Raw genomic sequence first — 15475 nt, 5'->3', positions numbered from 1 at the left:
AACTACTATTCAGCATCATACTGATGTTGAAGTAGCCTCCTCAGAAGACTGCAAGTTTTTTAGCTACTTATGCATTGCTTTCTGATACATCACTTTGCTGCATGGCTCCAGGGCTCTCAAAACATTGTGTTTCAATTAGTCCCTGTTAAGACTAATCCTATGGACTAGGCTATTAGGTTATGTAAGACTGACTGAAAGGAGGTCTTCAAAGACAAGTAAGGATGTGAAAGAAGGCATGTGAATCACAGTAAAGTTGTCTTTTTGTTGGAAAACACACTTATCAGTTTGGAATAACTTAAATGTTTAACTCTCTGGATTTTTGTAGGCAAACTCCTGAGATGAGAATGTGTAAACAGATACGAAGGCCAAGGCTTTTTTTCTCTGATTTAGTTTCTCTTTAAGCTTTTCATGCCTTTTTTTAACTTCAGCAATGTACTGTGATAATTCAGTTTTAATACTGTGAAAATTCAGTTTAAAATTTCCATGAAAGTAAAAAAATTCTTTAAACTGTATTTATTTCAAACACCGTAACATGATGTGTTATCGTGAAAATCACTTTTAAATGTGTCATGGGTTTCTCACTTTAACAACAGGGATGCTAATAAAATCAGAAGTGTTCATTTTTAAATACAATTTTAACCAGTGTTTTAATGACCTTCGTTTATAATTCATTGATTTCTTTTCACAGAAAACAAAGAAGTGAAGACAAGTGGACAACTTAGTGATGGTATCCCCCAGGTTCCTGTAAAAAGAAGGGAATCAGAGTTTGATTCCTTCAGGCAATCACTGCCAGTTTTTGAAAAACAGGAGGAAATTGTTAAAATAATAAAGGACCATAAAGTTGTTTTGATTGTAGGAGAGACTGGATCAGGAAAAACTACTCAAGTACGTTTTAGTGAAATAAAAAACATAACCGTGTTTATACAAAACTGATGAAAAATCTGTAATATTTCTGTAATAAGGAGTTTTTTTATTCTAGTTTTAAGGCTTTTGTTTTCCCATGTGGTTCAAGGTCTAGTGTTCCAGTTAACTTTTTTGCTTTTGCAATACTAAACCAGCAGATACATATTTAAAGCATAAATTATTCTGCACAATTATCTGATGGATATCAGTTATTCTTTAAAATAATCATAGAATATTGAAGGGAAAGTAGCTACAGTTTTGTATACCCTTTTCCTTCTAAAGCTAGTTCCTAGTATCTGGAGTATTACCGCATTACAATGAAAGATTGTCTACTGGGTTTTTTACATAGATTTCCCTGGAGCGGGGGAGAGAAGCTTCAACTTTTGGTTGGTTGGGTTTTTTTGTTTTTGGTGTTGTTGTGTTTTGTTTGAAAGAGATGAAACTTAATAGACAAAGTTGATTTTTGTAGCCATTTTGCCACTTCAGGTACATTTTCAATGATAATCCTATTGTGAATAATTTTGCACGGTGTGTGATACTGAGGTGTAGTTAAAGTGTTTCATTGTGATAAAAACGTTGAGTCTATCAAACTGAAAAGCACATTTAAACCACTTCTTTACAGATCCCCCAGTTTATTCTTGATGACTGTCACAAAAGTGGAACTCCCTGCCGTATATTTTGCACTCAGCCAAGACGCTTGGCAGCAGTTGCTGTGGCTGAAAGAGTGGCAGCAGAAAGAAGAGAAAAGATTGGCCAGACAGTTGGTTATCAGATCCGATTAGAAAGCAGGTACTTATGACATTTTTTAAAGTCATTTGGTCTGGTATTGGTGTTTTTTGTCTTGGTTATTTAAACTACAGTGTATTTGGGTTGCAGCCAAGTAAAATACCACTGTGTAGGATAAGTAGGATGTGTTATTTTGGGTAATGAATTTTTAAGAGTTGAAAAGGATGGTTTTTCTCCTGTATTATGCAGTTTCATGCAGTGAGTTGTTCTATAGAACTGAACTGCAAGTGCTTTCTCTTGATTTCTTCTAGGGAGTATCTGTGTGGATATCTTTGTCCTCTCTACTTTTAACAATGGTAAATCCAAAAGTTCTGCAAGATTTGAAAATAGCTAGGAAGAACAGCATGCTGTGACAAAAGCTATGTAGGGAGAGTTTATAGGGCACAGAAGAGGGAAAACAACAAAACTGGAAAGTGAACACTGATATTGAGCTTCAACAATCTACTTTATGTTAAATTTATTCTGTTTCATCCTTTATGTTTAAAGCAAAAGCAGAAATTCTAGATGCCCTGAGGAATTTGCTCCTAAATTAGAGCAGGGATGGATGAAAGTCTGAAGATTGTGTGTGGGTTCTAAAATCTTTGAATTGAGTAAATGATGGGCTTTTCAGGAATGGGCAGCAGCTGGGATACAAGTGAGGGGAAGATGGCAAAAGGTATGGCTGGGTATGGTGCTTATATGGATGAAGATAATACATTTCTAACGAAAGTGAATGCACTTGAACAGCAAAGCCAAGTTGAATTTTGTTATGCATACTGAAGGTCAGTCACAAGGCTAGAAGAAGAGCATCAGAAGAGTGAGTAAAGATGAATTGCAAGTAAGGTGGATGATTATTGTGTGGAAGAATTATGCTGAATGAAGAAAAACGGAGTATAGGTCAGATGGAAGAATTACTGGAAGCAGTGCAGAACAACCGAAGAGTTCTCTTGAGAAAGATCAAAAGGGAGAGATGGCACTGTTTCCGTCTTGGCAGAAAGTGTTGGATGGAGGTATTTTCAGTTACACAGAAATCTGTTTTTTTATGGTTTAGTGTCTGTTAGACAGTAGGGGTGATTTCTAGGAGGCTGATGAAAAAGAGAGAAGAGATCAAAAAAGTAAAGCACTTCCATCTGATATGTTCCCTAAATTCAACATGTAAGATTATTTTTGAAGTGGAAAAAGAATTCCATACTTGAAATAGAGACATATGTATGTGTGTTCCTTTGTTTAGTACTCTACAGATTTTTGTGGAAGTTTTCAGTACTTAAAGTGTCAATGTTGGAGGAAGTAATTGCTGTTTTTACTTGCACAGCTAGCACTACCACAGGTAGTAGGTACTTCTAAAGAATTTTAGATTCTTGAAAAATCAAAACATTTGAAAAGATTCAACTTATTTCTTTGAGATTCAGTCAAGTATAGTGTACTGGGTTTGTATGGCAAAGTTATGGTAGTGAGGAGGGTGTTTTTTGTGAGAAGAAGCTTCCCATGTGTCTGATGAAGCCTCTGGCAGTTGGCTGTAAGAGAGACCTGCCTCTAGCCAAGGCTGAGCCTATCGGCAACAGTGGGCATGACTCTGGAGCAATGTATTTGAGAAGAAAATCTGCCCAGCAGTACAAAGAGAGGATTGCGGATGTTTGAGAGGAATAGTTCTGCAGACAGCGAGGTCAGTGCCAGAGGAGTGGCATGAGGTGCTCCAGGTGCCAAAGCAGAGATTCCCCTGCAGCCTATGGTGAATACAATTGTGTGGGAGGATGTTCTCCTGCAGCCCATGGAAATCCACAGTGGAGCAGTCCATCTGCAGCCTGTGGAGGACCCTAATACTAGAGCAGGTGGCTGCCCAAATGAGGTTGTGACCCTGTGCCTTAACAGGCTCCTTACAGGACATGTGGCCCCACAGAAAGTGGAGTTTTCACTGGAGCAATTTTGCTGGTGGGACTTGTGGACCCATGGGGATCCCATGCTGGAGCAGTCTGTTCCTGAAGGACTGCACCGCATGGGAGGGACCTACACTGGAGCAATTTGTGTAGAGTGTGAGAAATCTCCCCCCCAGTGAGGAGGATGGAGCAGCAGAGACAAGATGTGAAGTGACCACAGCCTCCATTCCATGTCCCCCTGTGCACTGAGGGGTAGGAATTAAAAAAAAAAAGGAAGTTAAACCTGGGAAGAAGGGCGGGGTGGGGGGAGGTTTTGTAGCCCTTGATTCTATTTCTCATTATCCGACTTGGATTTAATTGGTAATACACTAAACCAAGTTGTGTGAGTCAAGTCTGTTTTGCCCATGATGGTAACTGGTGAGTGGTCTCTCCCTGTCCTAACCTTGACCCTTGAACCTCTTGTTGAATTCCTTCTCCCCTTTCCAGCTGAGTAGGAGAGGGATAGAGCAGCCTGGGTAGGTGCCTGGCATTCAGCCAAGGTCAACCTACCACATGTAGACAAAGACTATATCTGAGGGTATTTGGAAGAATTGTAACCTGTTTTTTCAAGGCAGTCCACACTGAATTTTCCAGTAAATTAATACAGCATGGCGAGGTTCTCTAGATTCTGTTTCACTTGCTTATGAATTTAGAAAAAATTAATCTCTCCTTGTTTATTAATCACTTGTCAGAAGTTTTTGAGCATTAGCACTAAGAATCCTTAGGAACTCTTAGGGAACAGGCATAATTTCTATACAAATAGTATGCATGAACTCCTTGGTGACAGAACTGTGATTCCACTTCTGGTGAGGAGCCCTTCAGTCTTTGATTTTCAGTAAATAGTGGAAAGCTAGCAGCATTTAAATGGTGAAAAAAGCAGCAGCATCTTTGTTCACTGTTCACTAGGGTTTCTCCAAAGACACTGGTAACCTTTTGCACTAATGGCATACTGCTCCGCACGTTGATGTCAGGAGACAGCACCCTATCAACCGTGACACATGTTATTGTGGTAAGGATCTTGTATTTCATGTGAGATGGAGCAGTATGTGTTGTTCCTTAATTGGAAGATGAGCCCCTAGTTTTTCTGTATTTATTTGCTGGACATTTAAGGTGTTTTTGTTAAGTTAGAATCTGAATTAACTTTAAAGAGTTACTGATTTTTTTTATTGTAATGTGCATATTTTTCTGGGGTTTATGGTTTTATTTTTTTCTTGCAAAAACATCTTATATTAGGTTTTTGTCAACAGTTAATTTTGGAATTGTGATGTGATTGTGGAGGGTAGAGGTCATAATTTTTCTGAATTTCCTCTGTCAGCAGAAAAGCCTTAGGAAGGTTCAGTATAAGTGTGTCAGAATTTCTGTTATCATGTACTTGATTTTGCTGTACCAAGTTTGCAGTCCCTTTGTTTGCCTAATGTTTTCAATATAAAATGTAGTCTAATTTCTAGTAAATTATTTGTGTTGATGTATGATTATGTGAACTTCCTATTTTGGAGTTTGATAAGTCAGTGGAACCAGAATGTTTACTGCAAGTTCTTCACTGCTGAAACATAAAAAACCATGGTAAGTTTAGGTAGCTGTCTGTTTACTGAGGAGGAAAAAAGCACAAGAATGGTTTGTGCATTCTTGACTTTAGCCTGCAAATCTTGTTCTTGATTCATACATTCAGAATATAAAAATAAACAAAAGATAGGCAAAGGTGATTAGTCGGACATGTGCCTTAATGATAAGCTTTGTGATTTACTGGATCCAAGAAATCTATCTTTTTTTATCATTATGTGGTATCATATAGGGTTTTTTAGTGAAATAAGATTTTAGGATTTGCAGTTTGTGGTTTTATCTTGAAAATGAGATTCAAGTGCAAGAATTAGAGAAGTTTCAGATGCTCTTTTAGATATCTGAAATAAAGGTCATTGATGGGTTGTGAATTACAGTGCAGTCTACTCTGATACCATTATAAAACCTTTTGAAGTATTTTTTTACTTTTGGATGGATTTTAAAAAAGTCCTTCTTAAGTTAAACTTAAGCATTTTTTACCTCTACAATGCACCACCAAATTACATGTTTTAGTTTAAAAAAAATCATATTTGTGAAAAATTATGATCTTGGATCTGTGATGTTTACATGTTTGTTTGTTTGTTTGTTTGTTTTTCTTTCATACAGGATGAAGTACATGAGAGGGATAGGTTCAGTGACTTCTTACTAATTAAACTAAGGGATGTGTTGCAAAGCCAAGCCAATTTAAAACTAATTATTTCTAGTGCTGCTCTAGATGCAGACCTCTTTATTAGGTATTTTGGATGTTGCCCAGTAATACACAGTAAGTACTTAAGTAAACTCTTAAATCTCAGTATACCTGCCCTGAGACTCCTAGGTCTCAACTGAGCTGTACCAAACCATTCTGAGTCAAGGCACGTGATAAATGCACTTCCAGTTACCAGCAGTGGTTGTTCCTTGTTTACTTATGTTTGTTACTTCTTAACTATTTTCATCTACCTCAGAGGGAAGTGTTTTTATCAATGGATATATTATAAATGCAGGGATGTCCTGGTCCCCTCTGTGTTCAGTTCAAGGAGGATAATGTTCTTAAAATGCAGGTCTGTGTAGCGTTACAGACCCTAGGATTTACAAGAGTGTGATATCTATTAGTATAGTCCAGTAGATTGTAATTCTGGCTTCAGAGATTGCTACTAGTTAGAGGATAAAACTCAGAAACTCTTATCTATTCATTTCAGGCAAATTGGGATGTATATTTTAATCATACGATTCTTTGCTTTGTTTAGAATTTTCTACACAAGTCACTGGTTAGTTTTATGGGATGTTAATGAGAAAGCATTCGTCTTTCTTATTTACACATAAAAGTGTTCATTTCTGGTTTTCAGGTTTAAATTATTGCCTAGGAAAATAAGGTTTGCGGCTTGTTGGAGGCATGAATCTTCAAGTTACACTTGATTTTAATATTTGGCAATTTTTTTTGGAGGAGAAAAACCTCATTGTAATTTTTGTATGGCTTTCCAGTTTACTTTTTTCGCAGCTTCTCATCCTTTTAGATTAAAAGATTTATTTTGGAAATTCTGGCTACTGTCTCTTTATTCAGTTTACAGCACTGGTTTTACTGTTATCTCTTACTGGATTTCACGGGATAATCACAAATGAAAAGATGCTTTTTCCAATTTTGCTTATTACTTTATTAATATAATGAAAATGGTTTGATTCTTCAGCAGTATAGTTGACGCAATCCTGACCACAGAAACCATTATTTTTTAGTTATGGGTTTCTCTAGAGCACAGAGTTTGTGATTAGTGTTAGAAGACTTCCTTTATGACAGCTTCTAAAAATATGTGAGCTGTAGCTTGTTCTTTCTGAAGGAGAGGTAAGTCCTAGGTGATCTGAACTTAGTTGTGGTAAGTGTCTGCTAAGGAACCTAAAATAGAATTCTTCCTGTGCAGAAACATGATTTGATATCCATAAGTAAGGTCTAGAAAACAGTGATGTTAAAAGAGAAATTAGAGGAAGTTCTTGGGAGAGAGAGGCCATGGGAAGTAGTCAGCAAGGAAAGCCAAAATTTGCTGCAGTAATTGAAGACATTGAGAGAAGTTCAGCTCCTCATATACTTCTCATGGAAGGAGGTAGTTGAATATAGACATGGTAGTCTGCTCGTGGGATCTTACACTAAAACTGTCTTAATTGCTCTTATATTGAGTAATTCAGGTGGCTGACACAGTGAATTCTTCTCTGTACGCCTAAACAAAAGTGACTATTTTCTTCTCATTTGAATAAAATTGTAGTAAATAACTCAATCTTATCTCTCTTGCTATCAACACTTAATAGAATTGAAGAGGTTAATGAAAAACATGGTGTGCACCTGGCATTTCCTTTTTGAATTTTTTCTTATGTCCCAATCGCTTAAAGAAGATAATCTCAAGTGAAGATACTCTTACAAGACCTTCCAGTGAATATAAGAATTCATTAAATCTGGCCCTAATCATGTTTAGTTCACTTTCCTGTCTATAAAAAGTGTTTTTAAGAACTAATGTTCTTAAAGCAAAGCTTGGGAAGATCTAATCTTTCTTGAATTATTTCTGCTTTTAGTCCAAGGAAGACCTTTTGAAGTTCAAGAGATGTTTTTGGAGGACATTTTACGAAGTACTGGGTATACAAACAAAGAGATGGTAAAGTACAAAAAAGAGAAGCAGCAAGGTTGGTGGACTTGTTAATTGCTGTGTCTTGACAATGAGTCTAATTGATTGATTGAACAAGTAAAACGATTCTCTGTTTAAATTCTTAAGTCAGATTGTTAAATGAGACGTGATTAGATGACAGCACGTATCTTTAAAACTCTTGTGTTTACATTGTTGATGTAAATTGTGATTAAAAAATTATTTTTACTTTCAGTGGTTATATTCTTACTTCTTTTAGTTGATAAATGTTGTATTTTTCCTAATTATTGTGAAGTAGAATTACATACATGTGTGGGCTTTGCCCACGTGAACAGTATAGAAACGTAAGATACAATATGCTGACATTAGGTGCAAATTTAAGTGCGGCCATTAGAGAAGGCAGGATTTTGTATGTCTTGCACAGAAGTGGTTTCTACCATTAACATTTTTATGTGCATTCTTCTGACATGGATGCTTTTAACATATTTAGGTCAAGGAGCAGTAACACACTTGAACCAAATATAGGGGGGTCTTTTCAATTGATTAAGTATTTCGGTATATTGATCACGATATTTGAGAAGTTTTCCTGACTGCTAAAAGTAATTATCTTCATGAGTATTAAAAAAATTTTTGAAAAGGCCAACCCCAAAGCTGTAACATGCAGTCCTTACTACACATTTATTGTGGTGCTCAGCTCTGATCACTGTGGGTAGAAAAGCTCAGCTGGGGCACTGATGGCTTCTACTGTTTCTGTTTCTGGTACACAAACATTAGTTGTTACATGCAAGAGTTATATCACTGCTCTTTGGCATTTCACTTCTGAAGAAACATCTGGATTGAGAATTGTGTAGAAGTTACTTAGGAATCTCGTTTGAATACAGCAAGTTGCAGGCTTAATGGTTTAAGCAACCAAGTGGTATTTCTTACCTTGTTCTTATAGCAGATTTTTGCTGTGGTGCACTTTGCGTGCCCTTATCATGGAATTTATATTGGACTGGTAACAATGTTCTAGATTAAAAAAGAGATCAAACAGTTTAAACTTTGTAATTAGATATTGCAATTTTTTAAAAACTGAAATTAATGGATAATTAGGGTGGCTGTAAAACTTTTAATGGAAATCCTTTATGCATTGCAGAAGAAAAACAGCAAAGCACTCTTACTGAGTGGTGTTCTGCTCAAGAAAATAATAGTAAGCTGGAATCTGAGAGACCAAGATTTGTCCCAAAGGCAGCTAAAGAGTGTAGTCTTTCGGGTGATGATGGTGACGCAGTATTTAATCAACTGGTAAGTTTTTCCTTTGGTTGGAAGATGCATTTAAATCTGCTTTAAAAACTGTTTTCCAAAGATATTAGTTCTGTAGAATTTCTTTCAGGGTATTAACATGTTTTATAGATGACTTTTTTTAAATTATCAAGAACTACTCTAGCCAAAGTGTGCTTTTCACTTAAAATGGTTTGTGCACAACTTCTCTTCAGCTTAAATAGCTAACTGCCATTGCTTAAAGTACTTGCATGATACAATAAATGCTTAACTGGTACCTAAATGCTGGATTTCTGCTTGCTACGTGGAAAAGCAACTCTTGAATTTTTTCATGTGTAATATATGAGAATAAAGATAAATCTTGGAAGACATGTACCTTTTAATACTGTTTTTCCTCTTCAGACTGAAAAAGATGCTAATTGTCTTGAACCATGGTTAATAAAAGAAATGGATTCTTGTCTTTCTGACATTTGGCTGCATAAAGATATTGATGCCTTTGCTCAGGTGTTCCATCTCATTTCAAATGAAAATGTCAGTGGTAAGTCTGTTATCTTATAACATGAGAAAAAAACAATAGCAAAATGACTTGAATTTCTGTGGCTGCTTTATCTCCAGTTTCAAACATTGTTAGGTTTGAATTCCGATGCCTATTGGAAAAGGGAATAGAATTAGCAGAATTAATGAATTGTTCAGGTTTTTTTTGTTTGTACTTGTTTTGAAGTATTAACACATGTTAAAGTGTCTAAAGTAGTGTTAAATTCATATGAACTGAGTGGTGGGAGGAAGTCAGAAAACAAATTCTCTCTGGCCTAGATTTTAAACATCATGTAAACTACATTCATACCACTTTTAGGGGAAAAAGTAAGAATATTTTTATTCAGTTTGCTGGTTTATTTGTTTATTTATTTATTTATTTATTTATTTGTAATTTTCAGTTGATTATAGGCACAGTGAAACCAGTGTGACTGCACTAATGATTGCTTCAGGGAGAGGCTTTTTGAGTCAAGTAGAGCAGCTGATCAGTATGGGAGCAAATATCCACTGCAGATCATCTAATGGCTGGTAAAAACAAACAGACAAACCAAAACATAGATTCATTTGTCAATATACAAATGAGAAAGCAGTTAGTTTAAATGTTAAAGAAATTTCTAACTTAATAGACTACTGTAAGCAATAGTAAATTTTGACATTCGGGGCATTTTCTAACTTCTGTTTAACACATTTTATTCTGGAAATTATAAATTGAATTCCTGATTCAGAGTTTTAGGCTGTATGTCTTTTGAAGTGAAAAGTTTAAAAAAGATTTCTGTGTATTCTTTCAGGATGGCTGTGGACTGGGCTAAGCACTTTGGACAGACAGAGGTTGTTGACCTGTTGGAATCGTACAGGTAAGCTATAACTACTTTGCAGAAACAGTTGAAGGGAAATGTTGAAAGGAAATTTGCATTTTGTCTTGTAAACAGAACAGTTTTTAGCTTTTTATGCCTTTAAATCTGACCTAAGTAGCAGGATTTATTTGAGACCAGGAAGGTTTCAAAAAGATGCTCTTTAAAAAAAAAGTGTTTGAATTCACTATATTTCATTGATTATGTTTGCGCAAATCCTAGGATAGATATAGTTAGAGTGGTGTAGACTTCTTTCATATTGTTATATTTTATCATTTTGATGTGGGCTTTGCTATCATGATTATACTTGGCGGGATATGAATATACTGACTTAGATAAATAGAGATAATGATTCTACCATATACCATTTTAATTTCAGATGCTTATTTAGGAAACAAACCTGTTGTGTTTTTATCTATACATTGTTGTCTATACATATACTATGTATAGACATCATATTGCCTATACATAGTAGTCATGTTAAAGAAATTTAATAGAAGTAACATTTACGCTAGGTCATTCAAGAATTGGTTTCTGATTACCTTGCAGTTATAGTTCACTTATCATTTGGTAGAGACCAGTATTTTTAGAACACTTTTTAGTGTCATTTCTGTTTGTTTAGTACCTGTTCATGTGAGGAAAACGTTTGGGCAAACATTTCTTCTAAATACTTCTTATTTAACAGGTAAACAAGTAGTGTCTTTATACTTTGAAGTCTGGTACTTTGCTTATGGCTGTGTTTCAATAAAGAGTAAGAAAATTAAAGTTATGCTAAAAATTGAAGTTTCATGCTTGGATTACACTTAAATCAGTGAACAGTAATAGTATTCTGGAGATGCTGTTCAGCTACTCTTTAAAATTGAAATTTGAAAGGACTAGTCTTGTTGGTGTTGATCTAAGTTTAGCTGGTGGTGAATGCAAACCTGAAACAGCCTTGACTCTGGTCTGTGCCTTTTTCTATTTTAGTGCTTCAGCAGGATTTGGAAATCTGGATGAAAGTTCCCTGGTCCGAACAAGTGGTAATGACCTTAGTGCAGAGGACAGAGAACTGTTGACAGCCTATCATCACAGTTTTGATGATGAAAAAGTGGATCTTGACCTCATTATGCACTTACTTTATAACATCTGTCATAGTTCTGAGACCGGTAAGTGTAAACACACACTCCTGTTAAATTACTGTACTTTGAGCCTTTGATGAATCCTGCCCTTCTTTTGGAAACACTAAATAAGTAAAACCTCCCAAATGCTACTCTGCCCAGTACTGATGTGTATTTTAAGTGAATTTGCTGCTTAACTCCTTCAACCCCCTTCTTTTTCAGGAGCGATTTTAATATTTCTTCCTGGATATGATGAGATAGTTAGCCTGAGGGACCGTATTCTTTTTGATGACAGGAGATTTGCTGACAATGTGCACAGGTAAAGCCTCTGGTTCCTATGGTTGAGGTTTTCATTGTGTCTTTTAAAAATCCTTATATGTGCTCTTTGTCTTGCATTAGATATCAGGTTTTCATGCTTCATTCAAATATGCAGACTTTGGATCAGAAGAAAGTGCTTAAAAGTTCACCTCCTGGTGTGCGCAAAATAGTAAGTGTTAGAGGACTTAGTCAGGTATTGTATTAATCTCTTTTGTCTTTGCTTTTAACTATAGTTTTGGTTGTTTTATTTGCAGATTCTTTCTACAAATATAGCAGAAACCAGCATAACAGTCAATGATGTTGTATTTGTTATTGACTCAGGCAAGGTGAAAGAGGTATGATCCGTTAAAACTTACTGTGACAAGTAAATTACCTAGTGTTATTCTATTGTGAGTTTTAGAGTACTGTTTTCTTATAGTAGGCGGACAGCTAGTGCATGTTAAGTAACAAAGATCACAGAAGTTTTGACATTTGTTTTATGACAAATACTGTAAATAATTTGCTGTTAATAAACCTTGTTAAAACCGTTTTAGATTGATATGCTAATGTATTTTTTTTTAAATTTACAATTTCTGTTAGTTGTTGTAGAACAAGTCCATCTGTTTAGACCACCATCTTCCTGAGACTTAAGAGAGCACTGGGAGTTCCCTTTGTCCTACTATTGCATCAAGTCCAAATCAAAGCCATTAAGTTTAAGTATTGCTTATGATGTGTTGAATGCCCATTCCCAAATTATGTGTGAAGGAAAGGAGAGATAGTATGATGAGGTAGCTTAAGACCTATGTCTTTGAAAATGGAGTTGCATTTCATAGGGGAGATACATGCCAAATGTCTAAAGTTCCTATGATAATACAGTTTTTCTGGAACTTTGCATCAAATGTAAGAAAATAAGGATGTGATTTCCAAGTGAGACAAAAAAGAAGACTTTAATCAATACATCAACATGTTTTTTTCCTGATTTGTGGTAATTCAAAATACAGTCTGTATCTTTTATTGGTTCAAAATTACCTACTGAGACTAGAAAGAGAACTTCAATTGAGGAAACTATAGCACAAAGATAATGCAAAACATGTACTATAAATTCAATTGAAAGGAGGTACTCAAAGGAGAGCATACCTTTGTGCCAGAAGCTGCTGGTGTTTGTTCAAATTATTTTTTCTGTTTTTCAAAGAACTTCTGTTAAAAGCTTATTAATAACTTTTTATTTCATGTATCGTGGTAATCATGGTTTTATGTTCCTTGCTATGCTTTTATAGAAGTCTTTTGATGCACTGAGTTGTGTTACAATGCTGAAGATGGTGTGGATCTCAAAAGCCAGTGCTATCCAGAGAAAAGGCAGGTAATAAATGCTTCATCCTGATTTTTATTTTGCAGATATCCACCATCCCATATATTCAGAGTAAAGTGCAAACCCATAGCAGCCACACTGGGTAATGTTTCTAGGCTAGTCCAGTGTCATGTTGAACAATGGCTAACAATTCCTCTCTGCAGTAAATTAAGAGTCAGCATGTATTTTCTTGGACTGATTTCCCAAGACACAGAAAAGTGGCATTCAAGAAATTCCCAGAACTTACATTAGGTGTAGGTTGTTGTACCCCTGTGAGCTTTATTCCTCTTCCTGCCATGTAGCACCAGCAGCCACAGTAACTTGTCTGTGGGCAAAGGACTGCCTACTGCTAGTTTTTAATTGATATCCTGGCATCCCTTCTTTAGAGAGACACTGAGCAGTGACTCCTTATTGACCATCTCCAAAGTATTCATGACTTTGCATATTCATCAAGGTGCTCAGGATCATACTCTTCCCAGTGTAGTGAGTGAGGGCTGAGAAGTTATGTGTGTAGATAGCAACAAATGCCTCTTTGGAGATAAAATGTTGTCATTGTCCTCCAGGTTTTTGAGCATGAATTGTGAGCATTTGCTGTCTCTGTTCCTTCATTCATATGTTTTAGGGTCTTTATTTTACCATTTACATCGAGACTTCTGACTGGCAAATTTGAAGAGGAAGAAACAAAGTTTGCAACTTAGGTTCCCTATGGCACAAGATGGCTGAGATTTGGATTGATGCCAAGTTAGCAAAAAAATTATATCACTTTATTTAGATAGGTCTTATTTCCTTTATGTCCAGATTTTTCAGTGTAGGGTTAAAATTATAATAACTTGAAAGTATTTTCTTAAAATTATAAAAATTTCCATACAGTCAAAAATAATTAATGTACTTTAAAACTCTTTTAATTCATAGGAGGGACTTCCTCTTAACAACAAAATTACCATACGCTTAAACCTTCTGCATTTGCATTCTAAGTTTGTGTGGGTTGTTTTATGTTTGGTTGGGTTTTTGTAAAAAAAAGAAACTAATTTTCACAGCTTCCCACATTTTATTTTACAGGGCTGGGCGCTGTCAGCCTGGAGTCTGTTTTCGTCTCTTCAGTAGGCTCCGATTTGAGAATATGTTGGAATTTCAGACTCCAGAACTTCTAAGAATGCCACTTCAGGTGCGTGTTCACTTAGGAGTAACAATTTCTAAAAAATGTTTTATCACCAGACCATACTAATACCTCCAAAAAGGTGTGTAAATATTTTCTCTTTCCCAGACCTTAATAGTATTTTTCTTCTTTCTAATTTGCAGGAGCTTTGTTTACACACAAAACTTCTGGCTCCAATTAATTGTCCAGTTGTTGACTTTCTTATGAAAGCTCCTGATCCTCCACCAGCTTTAATTGTGAAAAATGCTCTGCAAATGCTCAAGGTCAGCGGAGGAATACATTTAGATGGGAGTTGTGTTTAATTAGTATTTGTGGTGGGTAATATATCTTACTGACTTGTAACTGTATTGAAAGTCTTGTTCACTTCCTTAATGATGCTTTGAATTTTTGTTTTGTGTGTGTGTGTATATATTTTTTTCATTTTGTGTGTGTGTGTGTATATTTTTCCATGTTAAGGGAAGGTACTACTCTAAAATCTTGGACTGAAACTAGTTAGACTTGCTTCTTTAGTGTTTGAAAGCAAATCCAGGTGATGTTCAATATTTGTATCCTTTCTGCTTTCATTGTAAATTAATTTTGCCCCCTTACCCCTTCTTCCCCTTTTTCCTACATCTCCCCTTTTTTTCTTTTTTCAAACAGAGTATAGATGCCATGGACCCTTGGGAAGATCTCACTGAACTTGGTTATCATCTCACGGAATTGCCAGTGGAGCCACACCTTGGTAAAATGGTGTTGTGCGCCGTTGTCTTGAAGTGCCTGGATCCTGTTCTTACCATTGCCTGTGCTCTTGCCTACCGAGACCCTTTTGTGCTGCCCACGCTGGCCTCTCAAAAGCGGGCAGCCATGCTGTGCAGGAAGTGTTTTACTGCGGGAACCTTCAGCGACCACATGGTGCTTCTCAGGGCTTTTCAGGTATCCTTTCACAACGAGGACTGTTCACCTACCAACCAAGCTGGACTTAGAATGGTAGACTGGCCTTCCTGTATACTGGACTCACAGATTTCTGAGGGGCACATTTTGTCTGACCTTTTCAAACCTGGGTATATTCTGTAGTGTTCCAGCAAGATGCCACTTTACATCCTGGTACATGGGTAACCTAAAATAGCGACCTTGACATAGTGATCCCTATAATAACATAATGAACTTAAAATAACAGAATTATCATGTTTTGGTTAGGGAATGAAAAAAAAC

General features: G+C 36.1%; 1 protein-coding gene across 2 annotated transcripts in view; it reads left to right on the top strand.

Moving 5' to 3' along the window:
* Positions 1-15475, top strand: part of LOC132322532 (3'-5' RNA helicase YTHDC2-like) — a 30487-nt gene that overhangs the window by 4245 nt on the left and 10767 nt on the right. For both annotated transcript variants that reach the window (XM_059837034.1, XM_059837033.1), the window contains exons 4-20: positions 689-885; positions 1526-1692; positions 4488-4590; positions 5745-5901; positions 7674-7781; positions 8877-9025; positions 9404-9539; positions 9937-10063; positions 10324-10389; positions 11353-11531; positions 11706-11802; positions 11883-11970; positions 12056-12136; positions 13058-13140; positions 14188-14293; positions 14428-14547; positions 14924-15196. In XM_059837034.1, coding sequence (XP_059693017.1) covers positions 689-885; positions 1526-1692; positions 4488-4590; positions 5745-5901; positions 7674-7781; positions 8877-9025; positions 9404-9539; positions 9937-10063; positions 10324-10389; positions 11353-11531; positions 11706-11802; positions 11883-11970; positions 12056-12136; positions 13058-13140; positions 14188-14293; positions 14428-14547; positions 14924-15196 — 2237 coding nt within the window. The remainder of the gene's footprint in view (positions 1-688; positions 886-1525; positions 1693-4487; positions 4591-5744; positions 5902-7673; positions 7782-8876; positions 9026-9403; positions 9540-9936; positions 10064-10323; positions 10390-11352; positions 11532-11705; positions 11803-11882; positions 11971-12055; positions 12137-13057; positions 13141-14187; positions 14294-14427; positions 14548-14923; positions 15197-15475) is intronic.

Source organism: Haemorhous mexicanus, chromosome Z (genome assembly GCF_027477595.1).
Source record: "Haemorhous mexicanus isolate bHaeMex1 chromosome Z, bHaeMex1.pri, whole genome shotgun sequence".
Taxonomy (NCBI): domain Eukaryota; kingdom Metazoa; phylum Chordata; class Aves; order Passeriformes; family Fringillidae; genus Haemorhous; species Haemorhous mexicanus.
This window is presented reverse-complemented; position numbering and strand designations above follow the sequence as displayed.